The sequence below is a fragment of the Leucopleurus acutus genome (genome assembly GCF_964270905.1).
Source record: "Leucopleurus acutus genome assembly, chromosome: X".
In the NCBI taxonomy this organism is placed as follows: domain Eukaryota; kingdom Metazoa; phylum Chordata; class Mammalia; order Artiodactyla; family Delphinidae; genus Leucopleurus; species Leucopleurus acutus.
The window spans coordinates 95,623,907-95,648,916 of record NC_139148.1 but is presented as its reverse complement, the minus strand read 5'-3'; the positions used below and the strand labels follow the sequence as shown (position 1 = coordinate 95,648,916).

The 25,010-nt window shown below is 47.7% G+C and overlaps 1 protein-coding gene across 4 annotated transcripts in view; it reads right to left on the bottom strand.

Moving 5' to 3' along the window:
- Positions 1-25,010, bottom strand: part of TMEM164 (transmembrane protein 164) — a 155,934-nt gene that overhangs the window by 5,511 nt on the left and 125,413 nt on the right. For all 4 annotated transcript variants that reach the window (XM_082865055.1, XM_082865053.1, XM_082865054.1 and 1 more), the window contains one exon: positions 23,890-23,968. In XM_082865055.1, coding sequence (XP_082721181.1) covers positions 23,890-23,968 — 79 coding nt within the window. The remainder of the gene's footprint in view (positions 1-23,889; positions 23,969-25,010) is intronic.

Sequence of the window (25,010 nt, the reverse complement as noted above, 5' to 3'; positions counted from 1 at the left end):
CATTCTGTGTTACATCACCCGTCCCACGTTGAGACGATTAGTTCTCTGAGGGAGGGGCCGTTTCTGAATCGCCTCTTCACCTCCAGCACCGGCTGCACGGTAGGCACTCAAAAAATCATCACTGCTTGGGAAATGAATGGGACAGGCTTTCTGGAGCACCTGTAACACTATAACCCGTTGGCTCGACAATGCTACTTTGAGGACTACCGTCCAATACCTCAAACACCCAACACATGGCCCTTATTTGCACAAAGATATTTACACCTGCACTACCCACTATACTGAAACACTGGAAACAAACCAATTGGGGAGATAAGTTAAGTAAACTCTGGTACCTCAGTATTGTGCAACAGTCCACTGCCATTCAAAGAACAACCAGACAAACTATATACCTGTGTGGCCAAGTCCCTGGCTCGTGATGGCAAGTGTAAATGACAGAACACCAAACAGTACATCGGTGATGGAAAATACAGCTTAGTGGTTTAAAACAAAGGCCTTGGGGTCAGACAGCCTTGGGTTTGAGTCCTGCCTCTGCCACTGCCTAGAGGGGTGACCTTGGGCAAACTGTGCCACCCCTCTAAGCCTGTTTCCTGTAGCAACGTCTATCTCTCGGGGCTGCTGAGTGGAATAAGAGATATAAAAAAAGTAAATACACCAGCTAGGCTGGCATACAGATGGCCGCTATTTTTATCATGGCAACCACAGCCATCCAACGTCTCATAGAAGACTGGAAGACGACAAGGAATCTCGTAAAGAGGTGATCTTTTTCTGTGAAGGGGGACTTTGTGGTTTCCTCTGCCTTTTCACTGCTGTTGGTTCTTTTCATTGCAAAGGTGATCAAATATTCAATCTCTTTGAAAAAAGAGAGACAAAAAAGAAAGCACCATGAGAACAGATGACCCAGTCTACCCAGATATATGCAAATTGTATGCAAACGCACATCATTCTTTTTTTATATACCTGGATGTGGCCCTTGGGAAAATCTCAGTGAAAAACCAGTTTTCTTTTAAGAGAAAATAGAAACTTAAGCACTTTCAGAAAAATTAAACACATAAAACTTCTCTTTTTTACTTTAAGAAAAAAATAAATGTGACATTTTCTGCTAGCATCTTCTACCCCAGGAGGATAGAAGCATTTCAGCTCTAAAGGTAGGGGGAAACCGAGATAATAGCTTTTTCTGAAATTGATTTCTGCCAGAAGGAAGTTTTATGAGTGCTGGGAGAGACATCAACTGTGCCACCGGCAGCCAAGACCGATCCCCAGAGGCCTCTCCCAAGGGCCCTTTCTCTCATCCTCTAATCCCACCTGGGAAGGGCTTCCACTGAGGAGATGAGACTGGGCAGGACGGCATCCTATTCTCCAATCTCCTTCCTGCTCCCTTCAAGTCATTCACTTTTACATATTACCCATTCATTCAACACGGACTGGCTGCACGCTGGGCAGACTCCATGCTAGACAGTGGGGAGACGGAGGCCAAGACAGGCCGTGCCCTTCAGAACTACCCTGCAGCTTACCCGCGAGCAACGAGATGGTGTGATGAGGCACGCGCACTAAGTAATGGAGACACTGAGGAAGGGGAGCTGAAGAACATGACAGTTTGGGTGAGTTTTGAATAAGAAGGAGATGGCAGCAGGAGCTTAAAGGAAGGAAAGGACATTCCGGGCGGCAGAGTACAGCCTGGGAAAAGTGGAGGCATGAAACAGCATGCCATTTGCATGTAATCCCAAGCAGGTCTGTGTAACTGGAGCATCAAGTGGGAGGGGACACGTGCCCAGAGATGAAGCTGGAGAGACCGGCTCAGGTCATGAAGAGCCTTGTCTGCCGTGCCCAGGACCTTGGCCTTTATCCTCTTCACAACGAGAAGCCATTGAGAGGTTTGAAACAGGGGAGTGCAAGGTCAGGTTTCTGTTTCAGCTAGCTCGACTGCTCTGGCAGCAGTGTGGGTGATGGACAGGAGAGGGATAAGGCTGAACACCAGTTCGGATGCTGCTGCAGAAATGGATGACTTGGCAATTCGTAGGACACAGAGGAGGCACCTAGGGTAACTCCCAGGTCTATGAGTTCAGTGACTGAGAGGCTGGGGGTGTGCTGACACCGAATGCCTATTGGATACCCACACGGACGTCTCCAATTGGCTGTGCAAGTCCAGGTCTAGAGCTCAGAAGAGGGAGATGTCCCAGAAACAGAGCTTTGGGGTATGGATAAGATCAACACGGAAGAGTCCACAGAATGAGATTAAAGGACCAAGGACAGAGCCTGCAATTTACATTTAAATGGGTTAAGATGAAATAAAATTAGAAATCTGGTTCCTCAGTAGCCCGTCACATTTCAAATGCTCGATAACCACACACAGCTAGTGGCTACCATATTGGACAGGGCGGAGAAATAACACTTTCCATCATCACGGAAAACTCCACTGGGAACGCGCTTCTTTGTAGAGGTACAGTAAAGACAGATACTTCCACTGGGTTTGGCAACATGCTGGTCACTGGTGATCTTTGCTGTAGCAATTTCAGGAAAGTAGCGAGGCAGGAGCTGGGTTGTAAACAACTGAAGAAAAGCTTTCCAGGTGCGCAAGGTAAGGAAGGGAATGCCAGGAAAAGGGACCAGGATATGCAAAGTCACAGAGAAATCATTAGCCAAATTCCCAATGTTTCGATCACTTCTCTGAACGTTCCCTTCATCCTTTATGCTCTTCCCTGAACTACCTCCCCCCACAAGGAACCTGCTTCATCTCTAGCCCTCTGAAGTAGTCACTGGTTTATTTTCCCCCTGGGCCCAGGGAGAGTAGGGAACTTCTTTCTTTGCATCGCTATTTCCAACCCACTACCCTTCCGTTTCACAGTTGTCTACAGACTGTGGGTCATGGTCCTTAATATTCCTCAGGGCTCTTAGTACCTGGCTCGGTACCTTTCTCTCCAAAAATACCCCCATCTTATCTCCTGATCTTTTCAACATATGCCTAACATGAACCCTCCGGTACCCTGGCCTCTCAGCTCCCTGGCCTCCTCTCCTCAATGATTTCGTCCCCGTCTCACTTCAGCCAGTCGTTCTCAAGCTTGTGCCTGAGACCTTATAATTATGAATATCTACAGCCGCTCGTTAAGTCAAGCATTCCCTCTTCATCCACCACTTCTGTCTTTCCAGCTGACCCCCTCTAACCCTGACCCCAACACTTCTTTGACCCCCCCTGGAATCTGTGATCCATTGGTCCTCCCATCTTTCTTGCTGTCCCTCATGGTTCCCTCTTCTCTCCTTCAGTTCCATTGCCCATCACTCAAATCATCCCTGGCATATACCTTTGACTTCATGGCATCTCTCATTAGCCCCGTACTTATCTTGAAAAAACCCCCAGCCCTGGTTAAGTCCCAATCTCCTCCCCCGCCTTGCCTGCACCTACATAGTTGAACACGGCTGGAGAAAAACATCTGTGCTGACTGTTCTCACATCAGATTCGTGATGACAAACCTCAAGTACATCTTTCATGTTGCCAGACAGTCATACTGCACTTCCCCAGCCCGTTCACTCTCTCAGACCACAATTTAATAATTGTCTTCTGTCTTCTCAGATCTTCAACACTTCTATCCCATCCTCACTCTCAGATGATGACCCTGATTCCTACTTCACTGAGAAAAAAGGAATCAAAAACTTCCAGGAGCTCTCATGATCACATCTAACCACTTATCTGCATCGGTGCCCAATGTGCTCTGCCTTCACCCTGTTCCCATGGATGAACTGCCCAGGACCCCAGCCAAGGCAGGCCTTCCCTTTTGTATCCCAATCCCATCCGCTCTCACCTACTCAATATCGCTCCAGAAACGGTTTCCTCTTTCTCTTACGTCGAGGAGTTCTTCTCCTCTACTGGATTATTCCCATTAGCATATAAACTAAACATACTGTAACAGCTTCCATTCTAAAACAAACACACACACACTTGACCTCACTTCGCCCCTGCAAGCACCTCATCCTCTGCTCATCTGCACAGCAAAACTCCTTGAGAGAAATGTCTATACCCGCCCTGTCTAACATGGTAGCCACTTCCATACGTGGCTGTTTAACACTGAGATGTGCCACTAGTGTAAACTACACTACTGTATTTCAAAGGATATAAAATATCCTGGTAATAATTTTATATTAATTATTTGGGGGTGATAATATTTTACATATAGTGGGTTAAATATCAGATATATTATTAAAATTAATTTCACCCATTTCTTTTACCTTTTTTTTTAGTGTGACTACCAGGACATTTGAAATTACATATGTGGCTTACATGTTTTTATTGGACAGCACTTGTCTATATTCCGCTGTCTACAATTCCTCTCTTCCCATTCTCTCTCAACACGAGCTAATCAGGCTTCCGTGCCTACCTCCCCACCCCTCCCTCCACCAAATCAGCTCCCATCAAGGTCACAAATAACCTTTTCATTGCTAAATCCAGTGGCCAATTCCCAGGCCTCATCTTATGCACCCTTTCTGTCTTGAAACGTTCTTCACTTGGCTTCTGGGATGCTGCTGTCTTAGTGCTCCTCCTGCCTCACAGCTTGCTTCTTCTCGGTCTCCTTTACTGCTTCCTCCTCATCTCCTTGACCGCTAAATGATGGAGAGGATCAGGCTGCAGAACTCGGAGCTTTTCTCCTCTCTAAATACTTTCATTCCCTAGGTGATTTCAACCAATCTCACGGCTTTGACACAATCGGCGTGCTGATGACTCCAACATTTACATCTCAGCCTGGACCTCTGCCTTGAACTGCAGGCTCGCATGGCTCACAGTCTACTCAGTGTCTGCACGTGGATATCTAAGCAGGCATCTCATTCTTAAACCCAGCTTTTGATTTTTGGCTCCTATGGTGGATTGTTACAGTACTGGCCCCCAGTGAGTCACACCTTCCCAGTATCCACACCCTTATGTATTCGTCTCCCACGATGATTTGGCCGTGTGGCCCATCTGGCTCGGCCAGGGAACTTGCTTTGGTCAATGGGACTTCATCAAAAAGATGCCATCAGAGGCTTCATAGGCTCTTATGAATTGGGGCTTGCCCTCTTGGAATGCTGCCCTGAGATCCCCATGCCATGAAAGGCCTTGTGGACAGAGAGGCCCAGCTATCCCAGCTGTCCCAGTTGAACCCAGGCAGGACCAGTAAGTAGGAAAAAAAACGTCTTAGCTCAGGCAGCCATAACAAAATACCATAAGCTGGGTGGCTTAAACAACAGAAACTTATTTTTCATAGTTCTGGAGGCTGGGAAGTCCAAGATCAAGGTACTGGTAGACTTGGTGTTGGGTGAGAACCCACGTCCTTGTCCATAGACAGACATCTTTTTGCCATGTTCTCACATGGTAGAACGGGCTAGGGAACTCTATGGTCTCTTCTTATAAGGGCACTAACCCCATTCACAAAAGCCCCACCCCCATGACCTCATCCAACTCTAATTACGTTCCAAAGACCCCACCTCCAAACATCATCACATGGGGGGGGGGGTGTTAGGACTTCAACATAGGAATTTCAGGGGAGGAGACAAACATTCAGTCCATGACAAAGAATGACCCAGTCAACCGACACAACTGTGAAAAATAATAAGTCATTGTTTTAAGCTACTGAGTTTTGGGGATGTTATACAACATTAGATAACTGAAAGAGCACTTCCTCCCCCGACCCTCCAAAAAAGCAATAAACAAGCACAAAACCCCTTCTCCTAGTCTTCCTTATCTCAATAAATGGTAATTCATTTAAGTTACTAAGGTCAACAACCTTAGAGTCATCCCTGACTCCTCTCTGTCACATCCCACATCTGATCCATCAGCAAATCCTGCTGGCTGTGCCTTCAGCATGTATCCAGAATCCAATGGCATTTCTCTGCCGCTACTGTTAGTACCCAAGCCCAAGCCACTAGCATCTCCTTCCTCTTTTATTGCAAACATTACTTATAGGTGTCCCTATTTCTATCCTGTGCCCGTACAGTCTAATTTCAGCATAGCAACTGGGTGACCCCTTGAAAGATTAACTCAGATCATGTCAGTCCTCTGCCCAAAAGCCTCCAATGGCCTCCCATCTCCCTAAAAAGAAAATGTCAAGTCCTTACAATGGTCTATGAGGCCCTATATATGAGCTGCCCCTCACCTCTATCCCCTCTCTGACTTCATCTGCTACCACTTTCCCCTTCCTTCACATGGCTCTAGACACACTGACATACTTGCTATTGCTGGAACATTCTAGAAACACTCCTGTCTCAGGGTCTTCACACTCGTTATTTTCTCTGCTTGGCATATTCTTCCCCCAGATATCCAGCAGCCGACAAGCCTTCGCTCAGATGTCACGTTCTCAGTGAGGCCTTCCTTTGCTCTCTCCTCCGATTCAGCAACACTATACCCGTTGCCCTGCTTTTTCTCTCCCTTTATACACTTAACATCATCTGACTTACTCTCTATTTTACTTATTTCTGTGTACTTATTTCTTTACTGTCTCCTGCCACAAAAGACTGTAAGCTCCATGAAAGCAAAAATATATCCGCTTTACTCGCTGCTTTATCCCCAGCAGGTGCCTGACACAAAGGAGGGGTTCAATACATACTTGTTGAAAGAATGAACTGAGCAGCCCAGTATGTTCAAGAACTGTATACAGTTCAGTAGCAGTGGACTATCATGTGGGAGAAAGGGATAAACAAGAGACGAGGGCCAGTTCTTTAAGAAGACTGTTTGCAACATTAGATATTTTGGACTTTACAAATCATCTTGAGATCTTGTTAAAAGGTGGGTTCTGATGCAGTAGGTCTGGGGTGGGGGCCAGAGCGTCTGCATTTCTAACTAGCTCCCAGGTGCTGCTGGTCCTCCGACCACACTTCACATTGTAAGGGATAGAGCTCCCCATCTGGCTGCTGATCGAGGGCAAGACTAGAGGCAGGGAGACCAGTGTTGAGGCTCTTGTAGTAGACCAAGTCAGGGGTGATCAGATGTGAACTAAATAGAATAGGAGTGGTAGGAATGAATCTGAGAAATGATCAGGAGGTCAGATTGACTGGATGCGGTGGGAGTGGTGAAGAGCCAGTGGTTATGTTAACATTTCTGGCCTGGGTAATGAGTGAGTGGTGGTACCACTCAGCGGGAATGGGGAGCATCGGAGAAGGTGCAGGGTTGGGTATGGGGGGAGAATGACAAGTCTAGTTCCTGACAACAATGCCACCCCATCTTTGGTGTCCTCTGAATGAGACACCCTCATTTGCCCGGAAGACAGAGCTCTGGGGGGTGCAAGCCCAACGTGACCACAGATGTGTGATTTCCCATCCTCAGCTGTTGGGTGCAGGCCCAAGTCAGGCTGCTTTTCATCCAGGCATTGGATCAAATGAACTGTACCCTCTAGTCTGCTTAATGTATAAGGCTGTCCCAAGTTGGGTGTCCATGTGGAAGGTCCACCTGGTTGACCTTCTATCCTCAGGCCAGGCTTCACCCTCAAACTGCCTAGTGGAGGCTGACTGGGCCACCCAGCCTACGTCTAAGGCAACGTAAAGACCCACCTTCATCCATGAGGATCAGAGAGCCAGCCCTCTGCCCAAAGCACACAGAGTGAGGACCCTGAGCTCGCAGAGACTCCAAGAGGTAGATCTGGCCTAGCAAACAAGCACTGGAGTCCAGAGACCCAGGTCCCAGCTTCTGCTCTTCTCAAGTCGCTGTGTGACCACCTGTGTGGATCAAAACCCCTCTGAGCGTCAGAGTCCTGCTGGCAGGGAATTCTCAGGCTCTCTGCTCCTTGCAGGAGCATTGTAGGGATAGAAGAGCTAAAGGAGCACAGAGATACTCTAGGGAAAAGTGCTACTAAACATAACCCGCCCCGTGCCTCACACACGTTCTACAGTCAGTACTTGCTGGGTCTCTGGTGAGCTTTCAGCAAGGGGGAACCAGCTCTTGGATCGTTTGAGGCAGTGAGGCTAAACCTTCAGTCTGTACCAGAATCCCCTGGCGGGTGGCTCTCAAGCATGAGCTGGCATCAGAATCCCCTGGAGGGCTTGTTAAAAGGCATCTTTGCTGGGTCCCACCCAAGAGTTTCTGATTCAGTAAGTCTGAAGGGGGGCCTAGAATCAGGAATCTGAGAATTTGCGTTTCTAACAGGTTCCCCGGTTAGGCTGCTGCCGCTGGTCCAAGGACCAGACTTTGAGAACCCTTGCCCTAGAGAACCTATGGAAAATGCAGATTCCTGGGCCCTGCACCAGAGACTAGAATCCAGGAGATCTGGGTGGACCCCGGAATTTCCATCTTAGGAACAAGCACCTCAGGTGATCGATGCTAGGTCCTCCAACCACACTGCCTTAGGGGGAATTCTGGAGTTGCAAGAGGTACCAAGAGGTCCGGGGAAAGCTACCGGTAGCTCCTTGAATTAATTAATTAATTCCCTGCTCCCACAAAGCGCTCCTGAGCTCCAAATACATCTTCTTCAGCAGCGAAAATCCCACAGTCTTCAGAAACTCACCGACCCACCCTCCTGCACAAGGAACAGCCCTGAGCCAATTTCTCAAATTCCCTAGCTTTTCCCTCTAACCCCCTAGCCAGTCAGGAGCCTTCAGAATCTACCTGAGTCCCTTATCCTTCCTCCTGCCCCTCGCCTGACCAGCAAAGTGGAACTGGGAAGCCATTGAAAGAGAACCTTCCCAGCATCCTAAAGCTAGACAGACAAGTGGGGCAGTGGGCTAACATCGGGTGGGAGAGAAACAGGGGACACCACCTGGAACTGAGGTCGGCATGAAAACTTGGGGACGTCACAGGCCAAAGTGCTCTGGCTTTAACTGTCCTAGAAGCTAGCACGGGGGCTGTGTCCCAGCCCTCATCCTGCAGGAGATAAGTGTAAAGCCCGCTCAAGAGAGAAGTGACTTGCCTGGATCAAACAACACTGGGGTTCTTACACCCCAGTTTCCTGAGGTGTCCCCAGAGGACATATGATTTGCTTGGACTTCAAAACAACCTTGTCACCTGGGTCAAGCCTGAGAGTCCACTGTTCTCCAAGTCTGAAACAAGAGCGCCCTCTAGTGAAACCTAAAGGGGTTTCCAAGCAGCCTGGAGGTGGGGCTTGTGTTAGCCTTCCTGTGCCTGGCAGGGACCCCTCAGAAAACATGAGGACACTGGTGAAGCCCTTCTTAGAACAAGGTTTTATATGCATAAAATAAGAGGCAAAGGGTTATAAATGAAGCCAATGACGTTAAAACACGGTTATCAAAATATTTAAACAGACTTGTAATATAGTACGTACGTTTCTTTATTAATGTGTTTAATAATAAGAGCTAGGCAACTACCGTAATTTCAAAGCAGTGATGAGCATAAACAGTATTCTGAGCTGTCTGCCACGACTGTAACGTGATAGGAAGCCATCTGCGATTGCTACTGACAACAAATCCGCAGGTATGGCTCATACCTACATTCATGGGCTGCGTTTCTGCTAAAGGTTAGTGAAAACAAACATGTGATTATTTTTCTCGTCCAAGTTGGTGGACCCCTTAATTCCTATTTGTGGACCCCAGGTTAAGAAACCATGCTTAAATAAAAACCAACCAAGTAAAACCCCACAGGGATGGAGCAAAGGGAGTTCCCAGAGTGGGGAGTTGCACCACCAGCCCTGCAGGTCCTCAAGTTGGCTGCCTTCCAGGCCATCCCGTTGGAAACCCATGGAAACCCACGATGGCGACCCTAGCAGCAACAAATCCCTCTGTACCTGCCGCCCTTGCACGGAATGGCCCTTCCACCTCCCTCCTCACCCTAAGGAGACCTGGCTCTCCTCTGAGGACACTGCTTCTCCCTCTGGCTGTTCTGAGCAATTCTTTCTCACAGCAAGCTTTTTTTTTGGCCGGGGGGGGGGGGGGGTATGCGGTTGAGTGTTGGGGAGGTCCTCTAAGCCCCCATGATTGCTTCTAGATGTTTTCTCTTTTCTCCGTCTTTCAAGCATCAGCCTCTCTCCCTCAACATTGTCGCCCGTTGTCCTCCAGGTCACTATCAGATTCATCCCAGTCTTCCTTTTCCACATTAGGCCTTTTGCTGCCAGCATCCTGGGTGATTTCAACATCCACGCGGGTGCCACTTCCAACACCCTAACCTCATGGTCCGGTGAACCTTGTCGACTCTGCCTGCCGATCCGCACCTCTACTAAACCTCGCTCCCCACAACTGGCTTCGGTCAGCACCGCCAACTGTCCCACCTCACACAGGAGCATCTGATCACAGCTGCCCAGACTTTCAGCTTTCACATCCTCATTCCTGCCGTGCATGTGCCCGTGGACTTCCTTGTGCCCTCCGACCCCTTGGTGCCCCTTTCCTCCCCGCAAGGATTTCTTCCCTGGCGGGCATAGGGCACTCTTCATCCCTCCCGCCCCACACGTCTACCTCCCCACTCACTAGCTCATCCCCTAGCTTGCTGACGTGAGAAGAAACCCCGCAGACCACGTTTCAGAGGTTTGTAGGCCGAGTCCTGACACATTAGCAAGAAGAAATCATGCTAACAACAGCAAACTTATGTAGTGCGAACTAAGGGGCAGGCACTCTTAGAAGCGCTTTACATACATTAAGACATTTAATGCGCATTACAACCCTCTGAGGAAGTACAGCCAAACCGGAAACAACACGGGTTTGAACTGTGCAGATCCACTAGTACGTGGATTTGTTCAATAAATACGTATATGCGCACTGTAAATGTATTTTCTCTTCCCTGATGATTTTCTTAATAGCATTTTCTCTTCTCTAGCTTCCTTTATTGTAAGAATACAGTATATCACAAATATAACATATAAAATATGTGTTAACAGACTGTTTATGCTATCGGTAAGGCTTCTGGCCAACGGCAGGCAATTAGCAGTTAAAGTATGCGGGGGGAGTCAAAAGTTATACATTTGACTGTGCGGGGCACTGGCACCCCTAACCTCCGCCTTGTTCAAGAGTCACCTGTACTATTATTCTTATTTTATAGATGAGGAGACTGAAGCACAGAGAAGTTAAGGAACTTAGTCAAGGTCACACAGCTACTAAGCGACAGAACCAAGATTTGAAACCACACAGTCTAGCTTCATAATGGGCAGCACGTACTTTTCATCATGCACATCTCAGAAGAACCTGTCTCTCTGGGCACCCAGGCCTGTTCAGTAGACCTTCCTCTCTACCCTAGCTTCTCAGCTCCTTTGACTGGGTGGGAAATAAGTTGAGGCCTGCTCTACAGATCTGGCCACCTTAGATTCTTAGGATCCAGAGGAGGAAGCTCACTTAGGTGCCCAGACCAAAGCTGCAAGCTCTAGCCCAGCCCTGCCTACACTGAGGCCCTGGCTGCCTGCTCAGCTAATATGAAAGTGGCACTCTGTTTCTCATTCTTACTGTTCCTTGGGGGACCCACCCTTGGTTGGAAACCCAAAGGCATGGTTACCAAAACTCTGTCCCGAACATCCCTTGACTTCTGGGTCTTCAACACCACTGACCTTAGTTCCAAAGCCCCAACCTTGAATGGATCCCTCAAGCCAGATGTTCTGCTTCTGCACTCAGGCTGCTGAGACCTCCTGGAGAAAATGGGGTAACCGGACAAACCAGTACTGGAAGAATGCAAGGAGATGTGTTTCAGGAGCGGTCCCCTCAGTGCTAGCCACCAACCAGAAGGTTGAAGAAGAGCTGCGCTGTCCAATATAGCAGCAGCTATTTCAACTGCAATTCAAGTTCCTTAAAGTTAAATTCGAAATTCCCCAGTCCTAGTGCTTCGGCCGCACGAGCCACATTTCATCTGCTCAGGAGCCACCTGGAGCTCATGGCTGCCATGATGAACAGAGCAGATATAGAATACCTCTGGCATCACAGAGCATTCCACTGGACAGCACTGGGAACAGTCTAGACTTATCTCCTTCTCTCATTTCCCACAGCACTTACTCCTCTTGTCATTACCCTTCTCAGTCGACCATCAAGCCCTTTCATCCTCAGCGGTTGTCATCACCTAAGTCATTCACTCCCCTTTCTCCCAGTGCCCTCTCATGACCGGCTTTCATCTTAGCACCTGAATGTGCCCCAAGCCATGGGCAGAGAGGGAGGCGGAAGAGGGGAAAGCAGGGGAGATAAACCCCTCCCTTGACTCTGCAAGGCCCTTCACCCCTCCTTCCTTAATGTCCTTAAGTGCTTCTGTCCCATCCTCACATCGCCAATGACCTCACTTTCCTGGAGCCCTCTGAAACAATGTGGCACTCTGGATCACTAGTCCTTTGATGACAATTGCTAGTGCCTTCGCTTCCAGAACAACCAGCCACTCCTCTGTTGCTCTGACCATTCCTACAATTTCCTTACCTTCTTCTTCCTGTCTATTATTTACAGGTTCATGTCCCACAAGGCCTTTTTCAAAGTTCTATCTCCTCCCCACCTACACAGTCACCCTGGATCATCTCATCATTCCCATGTTTATATCCATCACCTTTATACCGAAGCTATCAAAGACAGCCTCTAGCCCAGACTCCCCTGAACAGCTCCAGAATATTCCATTCAATGGCTTCCTGGACATCTCAACCTGGAGAGCCTAGAATTGCCTTAAACTCAAGTAAAATCGCCTTCCTCCTTAAAATATGCTCCTTCCTTCTGTGCTCCCTATGCATTAGGGGCAGCCAATCCCCCCGCCCATGGCTACCCAGACCAAAATCCTGTGGCCTCAGAAGACTTCATCCTCTCCCTTGCTCCTATAGCATCTTAATTATAATAAACACTATTATTAATTTAAGGATTTATTATTAATTTAAATTACAATAAAATATGATTTTAATTCTACTGGGTTCGCCAAAAAGTTCGTTCGGGTTTTCCCCTAAGATGTTATGGAAAAACCCGAACGAAACCTGAACACACCTTTTGGCCAACCCAATACAGCTTCATCTCCTGAAAAGATGAAAAGACGAGACTGCCACCTAGTGGCGAAGCACAGATAAACAATTAGATATGGAATATAAAAAGTATAAGGAACTTCCAGGAAAATGTGCCTTAGGCTGCCTAGGAAAGTCAGACACAGATCCAGAGAGGAGGTAGCACCTTTGAGCTAACTTGTAGAGGAGGACGCTGAGTTTGCCAGGTCCAAAGTAGAGAAGCTGGTTTGTGTATTGGGCAGGGGACAGGGGGCGCAGGTATGACTTTGAAGGTAAAAGTAACGGGAGTTGAACTCTTAAGTGATGGGAAATTGGGTCCAAGAGAAAGGCAAGGGTCAGACTGCGAACAGTCTTGAATGCCACGTAAAGGAGTTTGGTGTTCATCCTGTATGGGAATTTTAAGCAGCGGAGTGAATTCTGATCAGATTTGCTTTCTTTAGAAAGGTATTTTGGAGACTGGATGCAGCAGAGACTGCGTGGGAGGTAGGGGCAATCAGGGGGCAGGGAGATGAGAGAAGAATCAAAGTACTAGTCCCAGCAATGGACGCTGAGAGCCTGGACTAGGACAGGGGGTTGGGGGCCAAACTGGCAAGCATTTTGAGAAATCTGGATCCTCAGAACTTCTGAGCCGATTGGTATAGGGGATGAGGCAGAGGAAGGGGTCCGGGAAGCTGCCTTGGATTTTGGCACTGGATGGCTGGTGGAGCCACTAAGATAAGAAATAGAGGAAGAGAAGAACAGCAGGTTGGAGGGAGGAGCATGGAACTGAGGAAGCTGATTGCAGATGTTTAATCTAAAGTACCTGTGGCGTTTCTCGGGCCCGCATCGATAGATGGGGAATGCCAGGATCTCTGGGGCAGGCAGGACAGAGGAGCCGGAGGAGAAACAGCCGGAGAAGGAGGAGAACCTGGAGACAGGGGTGTCGTGGGGCTCAAAGGAGAAACGGGCATCTAAGAGGAGGGGTGTCAGCAGTGTTAAATCCACTGACAAACATGCACTTCGTATCTGCAAGCCTGTGGCTTTAGAAGTCAGCAAGGTACAACCCTGACCCCAAGAGCCCACAGTCTAGTTGGAAGACAGATGCGAAATTAACGAGAGGCAGTATAAGCGGTTAATAATAAGAACAATACACAGCACTTACCATGCGTCAGGCACTGTTCTATATACTCTACATATATGAGCTCCCTGACCCCTCACAACACACCTACTAATCCTCATTTTACAAATGAGAAAACAGACACAGAAAGATGAAGGCACTAGCCCAAGTGCCAGAACCAGGATTCGAACCCACAGTCTGTCACATCCAGCAACTACATGCAGTGTGGTCATGACGCCTGCCTGCCTGGTTTCAAATGCCAGTTTAAACTCTAGTGCAGGGGTGTCTAACCCTTGGGTACCTTGGATCCCTTGGGCTGTTTGGGGCCCTCTCTCAGAATAAAGCTTTTAAAATATAAATATCTAAAATACATTACATATTAAATATATTATATTTATATATTAAGTATATTTTAAATATAAATATCTAAAATAAAAGATACAGGGTTATAAAAGAAAAAATACTATCAAAATACAGTTAGCAAAATACTTTTAAATAATAAATGTCTTTAAATATTGAGGTGATGATGAAGTGAAAATGATTTTTCCAGATTATCTGGAAAAAACAAACAAACAAACAAAAACTCGGGGCTTCCCTGGTGGCGCAGTGTTTGAGAGTCCGCCTGCCGATGCAGGGGACACGGGTTCGTGCCCCGGTCCGGGAAGATCCCACATGCCGCGGAGCGGCTGGGCCCGTGAGCCATGGCTGCTGAGCCTGCGTGTCCAGAGCCCGTGCTCCGCAACGGGAGAGGCCACAACAGTGAGAGGCCCACGTACCGCAAAAAAGAAAAAAACAAGATTATCTGTAGCAGCTGTAATCAGTAGAAAATATCTGTGATTTATATTAACGACAACATGCCACGTACTGCAAATGCAACTGTGTGTTGCTGCCTGCGATTCAGAACTGAAGGAAATGCTGTATTTCAGTTGGAGTTAATGCAAATGAAAACGTGATTTTTTTTTTCCCCCACATCCAACGTCATGGGCCCCGTAGGTCTAGTGAACTTTGTGCGGATTCAGTGAGCTCAAGATCATCTTGTAAAACTCTTACCCAGTGCCCAGTTCATGGCAAGTGCACAATAAACGTTAGCTTGTAAGATGTATAACAGGATATGTGCAATGCGTAGTGTGTGGATATACAGTCATTCATTCATCCCTGAGATATCGAGAACGAAAGAAAAATTCCTGTCCTTAGAGTGACGGGCATGTAAACAGACACCTGCACTGCAGTGTGACAAGTTCAGCCACAGAACAGTTTCAGAGGGCTGCCTGGAGAAGGTGACTGCGGAGGTGAGTTTTGAAGAAGGCATGCTTTCCTGGCCAACAAGCTAGACATGGGTATTCCTGCCAGAAGTCATGGCATTCTCAAGGGCACAGAGCCATGAAAGTTGCACAGTAAACTCAGGGGACCCTAAGGATTTGGGTATCACCAGAGTGCAGAGAACAAGGAAAGGAGGAACACGAAGGGAAAGGGGCAGGGCCAGGGCACACAGGGTCTTTTGTGCCCCTGGGAGGACGCACAGTGCTCTGGGGACAAGGGGGAATCACTGAAGGTTTCCGAACAGGGAAGTGCTATGAGCCAATGTGGGCTTTAGAAACAGCTTTGGGAGTTGCCAGGGCCAAAGGGCTGTTAGGAGGAGTGGGGGAGGCTGGGGGCAGGGAGATCACACAGAGCCAACTGCCATGGTGGCTCAGCCCAAGGTTGTGGCCCTAGAGACGGCAAGAAGGGGATGGCCGTGAGAGCCGTCTAGGAGGTAAAAGTAGGAGAACATGGTGATCTCTGTCCACAGCACCGGCACGATCTTTTCCACAAGCAGATCTGATCAGGCCGGACTATTTGATAAACAGTGTTGGGACAAATGAGAGACCATCTGGAAATAAAGCTGGTCCCTTTAATACCAGGGCAAATTCCAAGTGGATAAAAGATTTAAAGGTAAAAAAAAATAATAAAAAATAAATAAATGGAACTATTAACACAGCAGAAGAAAATATGGGATATATATTTTTTATGACGTTGGAGTAGGGAAGGGCCTTCTACCCATGACTCAAAATTCAGATGCCGTAAAATAATTGCTACGTTACATGGAAATGTAAACATCTTACCTGGCAAAAATAAACCATGAGCAAAGCTACAAAACAAATGACAAAAGTGGGGAAGATATCTGCAGGGCGTATCCCAAAGGGCCAACTTCTCTTTATAAAGAGCTCCCAGGATTTAAGTTTGTAAAAAACAAAAACAACAATGAGAAGAATGAGCACATGAGAGGAACACATAATTCAAGGACAAGGAAATCAAACGCCAACTGAAACATGTAAAAAGAGGCTCAGCCTCACTCAAAGTAAGAGAAATTCAAATTAAAACTAGATCAATAAACCATCAGTTTTACCCATCAGATGGGCAAAAAGTGGAAAGGTTGGAAATAAGCCAAAAGCCTCTTTTGGTGAGGCTGTGTGGAAACAGACACTCTTCCACATTGCTAAGGAGCATTTAAATTGGTATAACGTTTCTGGGTTTGGAAATATCCGTCAAATTTACAAATGCATATACTCTTTGATTCAGCAATTCCACTTAGGGGGACGTATCTTTTAGACACACTTGCACACCTGCAAAATGGCATAGGTTCAAGGTCGTTCAGTGCAGTGTTATTTATATTAGTGAGAGATTGGAAACAACCTGAATGTCTATCAAGAGGAGATGGGATAGATAAATTACAGTAGAGTGTTGTAGCCTTGTGTTGTGTCTAAAAGCCGCACCGCCGAGTTCAAATCCCGGTTCGGCTACTTACTATCTGAGCATGTTTCCTCATCTGTAAAACGGAGATGACATAACACCTACCTGAGAGGATTGTGGTGGGGATTCAATGAGTTAATGTATGGGAAGAGCTTGAAACAACGGTACATCACAGTGCTACATAAAGTGTTGCCATTTTTATTACCCTGTATTTTATCATCCACCCAACAGAACGCATGCTGCCGTGAATAAGAAAGCTTCCTATGGGCTTACTTGGAAAGCTCTTTAAGACACAGTGCTAAGCAAAATAGTAACAGCAACAAAACAGTTGTGTGGTATGCTATTTGGGGATGTGTGTGTTAAGAAGAAAATAAAATATTTTAAAAACTTACTTATACATACAAAAAAAGAGAAATTCTGGGAGGATATGCCAAAAACAACAATGGTGGTAACCTGTGGACTTGCTGCTGTGAATGGGGGAAGGGGTGGGAAGGTGTTTTTTCACAGAATGGCTTTCTGTATCTTGGATACAGAGCTATATCAATGAATTACACAAGAAAAGAATCAATAGGAAAAACAAGCTGATGCTATGCCCCTTCTTAAAACTTCCACTGGCTTTCTACAGCTCTTAGAATAAAGGCCAAACCCCTGACCACAAAGCCCTCCATATCTGCCCCTCAGGCCCAGGGTCATCTGCCCTCCCTCCAGTTCTCCCTCCTGCTGAGGTGCTGGCATATCTGCCATTTTGTCCAGTTACAAGGGTTCACCTCCCTTAATCCTACACTTACCTAGTAAACTCCTACTCATCCTTGAGATCTCAGTTGAAATGTCACTTCCTCAGGGAACTCTCCCCAGAACTTCCATACTAAGTCAGCTCGTTTTGTTCTAGGCTCTCATAAAAGCACGTTCCTTTCCTTCAGAGTACTTAGCTCAGTTCTAACTATATGTCCATTTGTGTGATTACTGAATTCACATCTGGCTCCCCCCACTACATTATGAATTCTATGAGGGAAGGGGTGGGGTCTGATTTTCGCTCATCAGGGCCCCCCAGTGGCCAGCGCAGAGGCTGGCAGAAAAAGGGCACGTGTAAATATGTTGCTATGGTTTGAATGTTTGTGTCCCCCAAAATTCATGTGGTAAAATTCTAACCCCCAATGTGAACGTATTAGGAGGTGGGGCCTTTGGGAGGTGCTTAGGCCATGAGGGTGAAGCCCTCATGAATGGGATTAGTGCCCTTATAAAAGACACTCTAGAGGGATCCCTAATCCCGTCCACCATGTGAGGGCACAGTGAGAAGGGGCCAGCTAGGAAGCAGGAAGAGGGGCCTCACAAGAAGGTGACCATGCTGGTGACTTGATCTCAGAATTCCCAGCCTCTAGAACTGTGAGCAACAAATTTCTGTTGTTTAAAAGCTACCCAGTCAGTAGTATCTGGCTATGGCAGCCCAAACGGATGAAGACGTATGTGTTAGATGAACGGATGAAATAGATGCGAGGGTAGGGATGATTCCCAGGTTCTGCCTGGGGTGACTGGTGGTGCTACCTGTCAAAAGCCGCAGGAAGAGAAGCAGAGCTGATGGGGAAGATAATGAGTGCGCACAGACGAGATGAGCTTATGATATCTTGACTATCCTGATATGATACCTTGAGTATCAAGCATATCTTGAGTATGCTTGACATATTCAGGTGGAGATGCTTGAGTTAACAACATGAAAAGGAATCTCCTAAGATTCCGGGCTGCAGAGGGCAATGTGGTGGCCATCGCTGCACAGACTGGTGGCTAAATTGTGTAAGCACATGAGACCATGCCGGGAGTAGCAGAGCGAGAGGTGAGGCCAGAACAGAACTCTGGGGGAAATCAACAACTTGGAGGACAGAGGAAAGAGAACTCCTGCAGGAGACTTGGGAAGGCATGGTCAGTGAGGTGGGCAAGTGGGAGCGGGGCGGGGAGGGATGTTGGAAGCCCTGAGAGTAGAACATTCCAAAAAGGAGTGTTCAACAACATCCAACGTAGCAAAGAGTGCGGGCAGGATGAAGCCTGAGAGACGGCCATTAGATTTGGTCACACAGTTGTTGGTAATCTTTAGAAGTGCTGTTTCCACGAAGAGGTGGGCAGTGTGGGTAGACATCAGATGGCAACATTCTGATGAATGAGACGTAACTAAAAAGAGGGCTCATCAGATGCAGACAAGAGTCACTCAAAGTTATGTCCTACAAAGTGAGAGAGTGGCATGGACATATATACACTACCAAACATAAAACCGATAGCTAGTGGGAAGCAGCCGCATAGCACAGGGAGATCAGCTCGGTGCTCTCTGACCACCTAGAGGGGTGGGATAGGGAGGGTGGGAGGGAGACACAAGAGGGAAGAGATATGGGAACATATGTATATGTATAACTGACTCACTTTGTTATACAGCAGAAACTAACACACCATTGTAAAGCAATTATACTCCAATAAAGATGTTCCAAAAAAAAAGTTATGTCCTATTCATGAGGTGATTTCAGGTAGTAAACATTTTGTTTTTAATTTAAAAGTTATATATTTAAGGTGTATTAAAATAGATAACCAGTGTACTGAATCCAGGATTTCACAGAGAGTTTAAGGCTTCTCTTAAAAACAAATATATCTTAGGAAAAAAAAATCAACAGATCAAATATTACATATATAATAATACAGGTAATTATAATGAATAAGGCAAAACTTATTATGTCCGAAGAACTGAAAATCAGGAAATATTGTTTGGACTTTTTTTTTTTTTTTTTTTTTTTTGCGGTACACGGGCCTCTCACTGTTGTGGCCTCTCCCGTTGCGGAGCACAGGCTCCGGACGCGCAGGCTCAGCGGCCATGGCTCACGGGCCCAGCCGCTCTGCGGCATGTGGGATCTTCCCGGACCGGGGCACGAACCCGCGTCCCCTGCCTCGGCAGGCAGACTCTCAACCACTGCGTCACCAGGGAAGCCCTGAACTATTTTTTAAAGATGCTTAGCTGACAGGGAGGATGAAAGATGGGAGTTGTGTGGAGTTAAAGTTTTTTAGAATAGGGAAGACTGAAAAGCCAGTAGTGAAGCATTGAAAATCCAGATAAACAAGGGACTTACTGATGGGATGAGGTTCCAGAGGAGGTGGAAGGGATGCGAGGCAACCACACCGGGGTGTGGGACCAGCCATGTGCTGGAGGAACACCACTCCCTCCAAGACGGGAGGGAGGAACCTAAGGATGGGCGTGGTTAAAGAAACTTATCAAGTGGAGAGAGGTCGCTTCGGGAAAATTCACACCAGCAAGTCTGTATTTCCCCAGTCATTTATTGGGAGAACATCTACTGAAAGTGGAGAGGACTGGAAGTTTGAATAGACTGGACAGGAAGTTTGGGGAGGGCGGTAAAGCTTTGGCATATGACTTCTGAGGGCAGCGTGTGGAGGAGCCGGTGAAAGACAGAAAACAAGCGAGCGATGCTGTTGAGAGCACAGTTATAACAGAGACCATGGGATTTCTGTGGCCCAAATCTGAGTGATCTGAGAGATTTTCTCAGTAGACTAAGACTGGACACTGGGATTAGACACTAATCCCAGTGGATGGGACAAGGGAGTGAGACAGTCTCAGGAGCTGGTGAAGGGAAAGTTCCAGTAACTGGTCATAGTGGCACAAGCTGACCGGGGAAAAGGGGAGGTTGAAAGGAGTAGATATTTGGGTCAAAGAAAAGGACAAAAAGGCTTATGATCTTAGATAGAAGAGTTTTAGTGGAAAGCAAGGGCCAGGTGGCTAGAGGGGATGCAGAAGTCGCTGCAATTAAGAAGCCCAAACCTTGAGAAGCTGGGGGTGGGATGAGTGCCCCTCACCGGAAGGCTCTCAGGATGCTGGCTAGATTGTAATGAAAACAGTGAGAGCGCCATGGGCCAAAGGCATGGCGGACTGTGGGAGAAGTGACAAGAGGTTTAGGTGGTGGTGGTGGTGGTGAAAAAGAGAGATGGCAGAGGAGGAAGCACTGTCAGAGAAGGCAGAGGCGAAACAGGGGTCTGGAAGAGACAGTGGAGAGCCGGGCGGCACAAAGGGCCCAGCGGAGAGAACAGCCTCCGGTAAAGGGAGTTTCAGGCAAGAGCTGGGAGGACTTTGTGTTCTGTGAAGAGCTGGGGGTAAGGGTGGAGTTGCACACGGCCAAAGTCAGAGTTGGGAGGAAAGGAAAGAGGAATAAAGAGCCCGGCTGGAGGAAGAAAAGAGCAGTGTGGACAGGGGAGGTCACGTTTACTGTGGTGGTGCCGAAGGGCTGCAGAAACGAGGGGGGAATGAGATTCCCACTTAGCGCCCCCTAGACACCCCCAAACCACAGGAGAAGCAGTACCTTGCCTTTCAGGGAAACAGGGTTCCCGGGCATGGGAGGTACGTAAAGGAGAGCTGTCTGGCCTTGGGTAAAAACTCCTGAGCCAGCTATCTCTGGAAAATTACAAGACTTTTATTAGGGAAGAGAAGCCCCAAACTCTCAGCTTTTTGGTTTTCAGGGAATACTCTTCCCACTGTTCACTCCAGATCCACGCCCCCTCTGCAAGGCCTACATCCAAGGCTCACGTGAAGGTAAAACCAACCTCAGGAAATCCAGATTTTTTATTTCCTCTATATGCTCATAATTTCCCCCAAGTGAACAGCAGATGACAGCAAAGAGCCAGAAAGGAAGCCAAGAGCACACAAGAGCCCAGAAATGGTAAAGCAGGGAAGGCGAACAAGGCTTCGGAAATCCTATCGCGCTCTCACAGTTGCACTTGTCACGCTGTATTACACCTGTCTGTCTTCTCTCTCAGACAGGGACTCCCTGTGGAAGGACTGGGCCTTTCTGGTTCGTCTCCGATTCCCTAGCGCAAATGCTCTGCACATAGTAGGTGTCGAACAAATCCCGGCACACCTCGGAGTTGCTGCGGGTTTGGTTGCAGACCACGGCCATAAAGCGAATAGCGCAATAAAGTGAGCCGCGTGATTCTTTTGGTTTCCCAGCACATATCAAAGTTACGTTTACGTTATACTGTAGTCTATTAAGTGTGCAATAGCATTATGGCTAAAAAAACAAAGTACATACCTTCATTAGAAAATACTTTATTGCTAAAAAATGCTAACCATCCTCTGACAATGCAAGGTTGCCACAAACCTTTAATTTGTAAAAAAAAAAAAAAAAAAAAAAACAAAACACGATAAAGCCAAGTGCAATAAAATGAGGTACGCCTGTCTGTGTTAAGTGACTGGCTGAAGCAGGGCAGGCTGGAGGGCTGATTCCCAGCCTGATGTGGTCAGGAGACACACATCTGTCTTTTAGGACAACACGGTGTGTGAGAGAATCGAGGCCAGGCTTTGAATCCAAGCTGCAGGGCAAGGTACCTAACCTTCCTGGGCCTTGATTTCTTTTTTTTCCCCTCTGTAGAAGGAGGATTTTTTCACCAGGTTAGCTGTGATGGGGACATACACAAAACATGCCTAGCACAGTATCCTGCACAGAAAACGCTCAATGAAAAGTAGGCATTGATAGTTACACTGTAGTTGCCATTACTGTCACTACTATTACAGCCTCTTTTCAAAGCCAGGGACCAGAGGAGAGGGGAAAGGCTCACTCACAGTAAACAAATAAGTAAACTGGGACTAAGACTTCGGAATCCCTACTTCCTTAGCTCGGTTCCCCCAAACAGTGCGGCAACAGATTCAAAAGAAGGCTGCAGTGGGATCAGCCACTTCTAGAAAGTGTAGCTTCCCAGGTGGTGGGATTTTTCGAAGAGGCGGGGCGCGTAGAGGCTACTGGGTATTTTCCGTGTCAGACCACTCTGGCTCGGCCAACTGACAGACGTTTATGCCACCTCAGAGCACAAATAGGTTTAACGAATAGCCATGCGCATTTGGCCAGAACTTGCATCCCACACCTCAGAAACCAGGAACCATGAGTGGAGGGGCTCTGGAGCCCTGGGACAGCTTCCTGCCTGGTTCCCTTCCGAATGAGTGTATCTCTGAGACTTGACATATTATTAGGAAGCTATTTCCTGTGCCACAGGGGACAGACCTGAGAAATGGCACAAGTCACCTAGATATTGGAACGTCAGACGTCTCTGAAAGCTCAGTGGGGAAAAAGAGCGTGTTTAGTGCAAATTAAAAGGAAGTGCTCTTCGACAGTGTGAGACCCCAAGTGGCTATACAGGGTAAAGACAGCCTCAAAGAATATTTAGAGACAGGTCCTAAGAAGAGTCCTAACTGACAGAAACCAGGGACCCTTGACTGTAAGTAGACTCCATGGAGAGCAACAGTTCCCATCCTCCAGGATGTCCCCCGGTTGACTGGTCCTTGAGGCTCCCTCGTGCCAGGAGTTCTTAAGATTTGCTAGAATTCCTGAGTTAGAGGAAGCACGACTTCCAAACGATCTCCCAGTGGGTTTTAGGGTCCATGTGGCTTCACGTGATAGAAATGAAACCCTTGCTGCCTGGGGTGAGGTTGGTCTCCCAGAAAAGTCCCAGCAACCAAGATAGAGCGGCTGGTGGCTATGACTAGAAGAGGATGATTTCCAGGTACAGGGCCTTCCGGGAAGGTCAGAACATCGACAAGCGGGCTCTCACAGCCCGTCTCCCCTTCTCGTTTGTCTACTACACAGTAGAGGGAGGGGATCATTTAAGGGTCATTGTGAGGTCACAAAGAGATCAACTTCCTGACCAGGTTGGCGGTCTCCCCCCTGATGATCAAATGAAGATTTTCGATGCTTTGTTTTACATGAAGGTCACTGCTCTTTCACCTGCCTCTTCCCTCAATCCCATAATCCCAGTTTCTGGACTTCTTGCCCGATTCAATAGCTTTTTTAGTTCTGAGAGGATGGGTATAACGAACAAAAGCACAAGGTCCTTCTCTTCTGGTGCCCTACGCTGCACACTGAGGCCGGGAGAAGGCAGAAGCAGAAGCAGAAGCGAGTGACGGAGTGCGCGAGGCTCCGTGAAAACCCAACGCCACAGAGCCTGAGGCCTCGGCCCTAGGACAGGCCGTCAGCGGCACCGAGCTCACCCACACAAAGGATGGTTCTGGAAAGCCACCAGGCTCTTTGCGGGCCTCATCTGTGCCCGTTGTTTTCCCACTGCCTGGTGTCTGCACAGACCCAGCCAGGCAGCACCTCAAGATTCTGATAGGCACCCAAGAGGTTGTGAGGGCCCCAAACAGAAGGGTGAGGCTAGGTGTCGGGATGGCACAGGGGTGGGGCCTGCTGGCCTTACCTCCTTTCCAGAGCAGGTAGATGGGTACCACGTAGAGCATAACATGCTGAATGTAGTAAATCTCCAATTCAAAGGGGAGCTGTAAGGACAGGAGAGAGAGAAGTGTTTCAGAGCAGGAAGCACTCATTCCAACAGACTCTGAAGCTGAACGCCCTCGCTCCCAGACACCCACATCTTAGCAACCCCATGCACTTCAACCAGTTCAACTCCCTTTGCAATTAGAGAAAAAAGAATGAAATGAATATACCTATGACCTACGCTGGCATCTTCCAAAGTGTATTTTGCAGAGATGGTACTTGAAAACTGCTCCACTGAGAAAGTTTGGCGAAAAATTTAAGAAATGTTACCTACAATCTATCCCCTTGGAGATTCACCATGTATATTAGTGGTAGATTAAGGACCTGTGGGGTCTGTGCAAAGAAGAAGGCTGCTTGGGCTTCCCTGGTGGCGCAGTGGTTGAGAGTCCGCCTGCCGATGCAGGGGACGCGGGCTCGTGCCCCGGTCCGGGAAGATCCCACATGCCGCGCAGCGGCTGGGCCCGTGAGCCATGGCCGCTGAGCCTGCGCGTCCGGAGCCTGTGCTCCACAACGGGAGAGGCCACAACAGTGAGGGGCCCAGGTACAGCAAAAAAAAAAAAAAAAAAAAAGGCGGCTGCTTAACACTGTTTATCCGGTGTGGCCCAAAACTTATTTAGCCAGTGCCTTTGTAAAAAAAAAATAGCACTTAGTGTTCTGCAGAAATATACTTGAAGAAACACAGGCTTGCGTCACTTCCTGCTCCTGGTGAGTAGCTACTCATTTGACATGAAGAACATATGGGGCAGGATTTACTATTCCCATTTTGCAGATTAAAAAATATTGATTGCCAGGTCTGGTTAGGTCTAGATCCAAGAATAAAGAGTTTCTCCACGGGATACTTGGGGTCAGTCCAGAGTTAGCCCTAATTTTGGGTGAAGACCAAGCAGCTGGGCCAGTTCTGGCGTAGCTTGCCAAAAAGAATGTCCCCACCCTCCTTCCATCCAACGTGCCCACTCATTCACTCCTGTTTCCCATCTCTCTCAAAATGGAAGCTCTAAATTACCAAAGCAGAGTGCGCTTTCAACCTGGCACGGGGACCGTGCT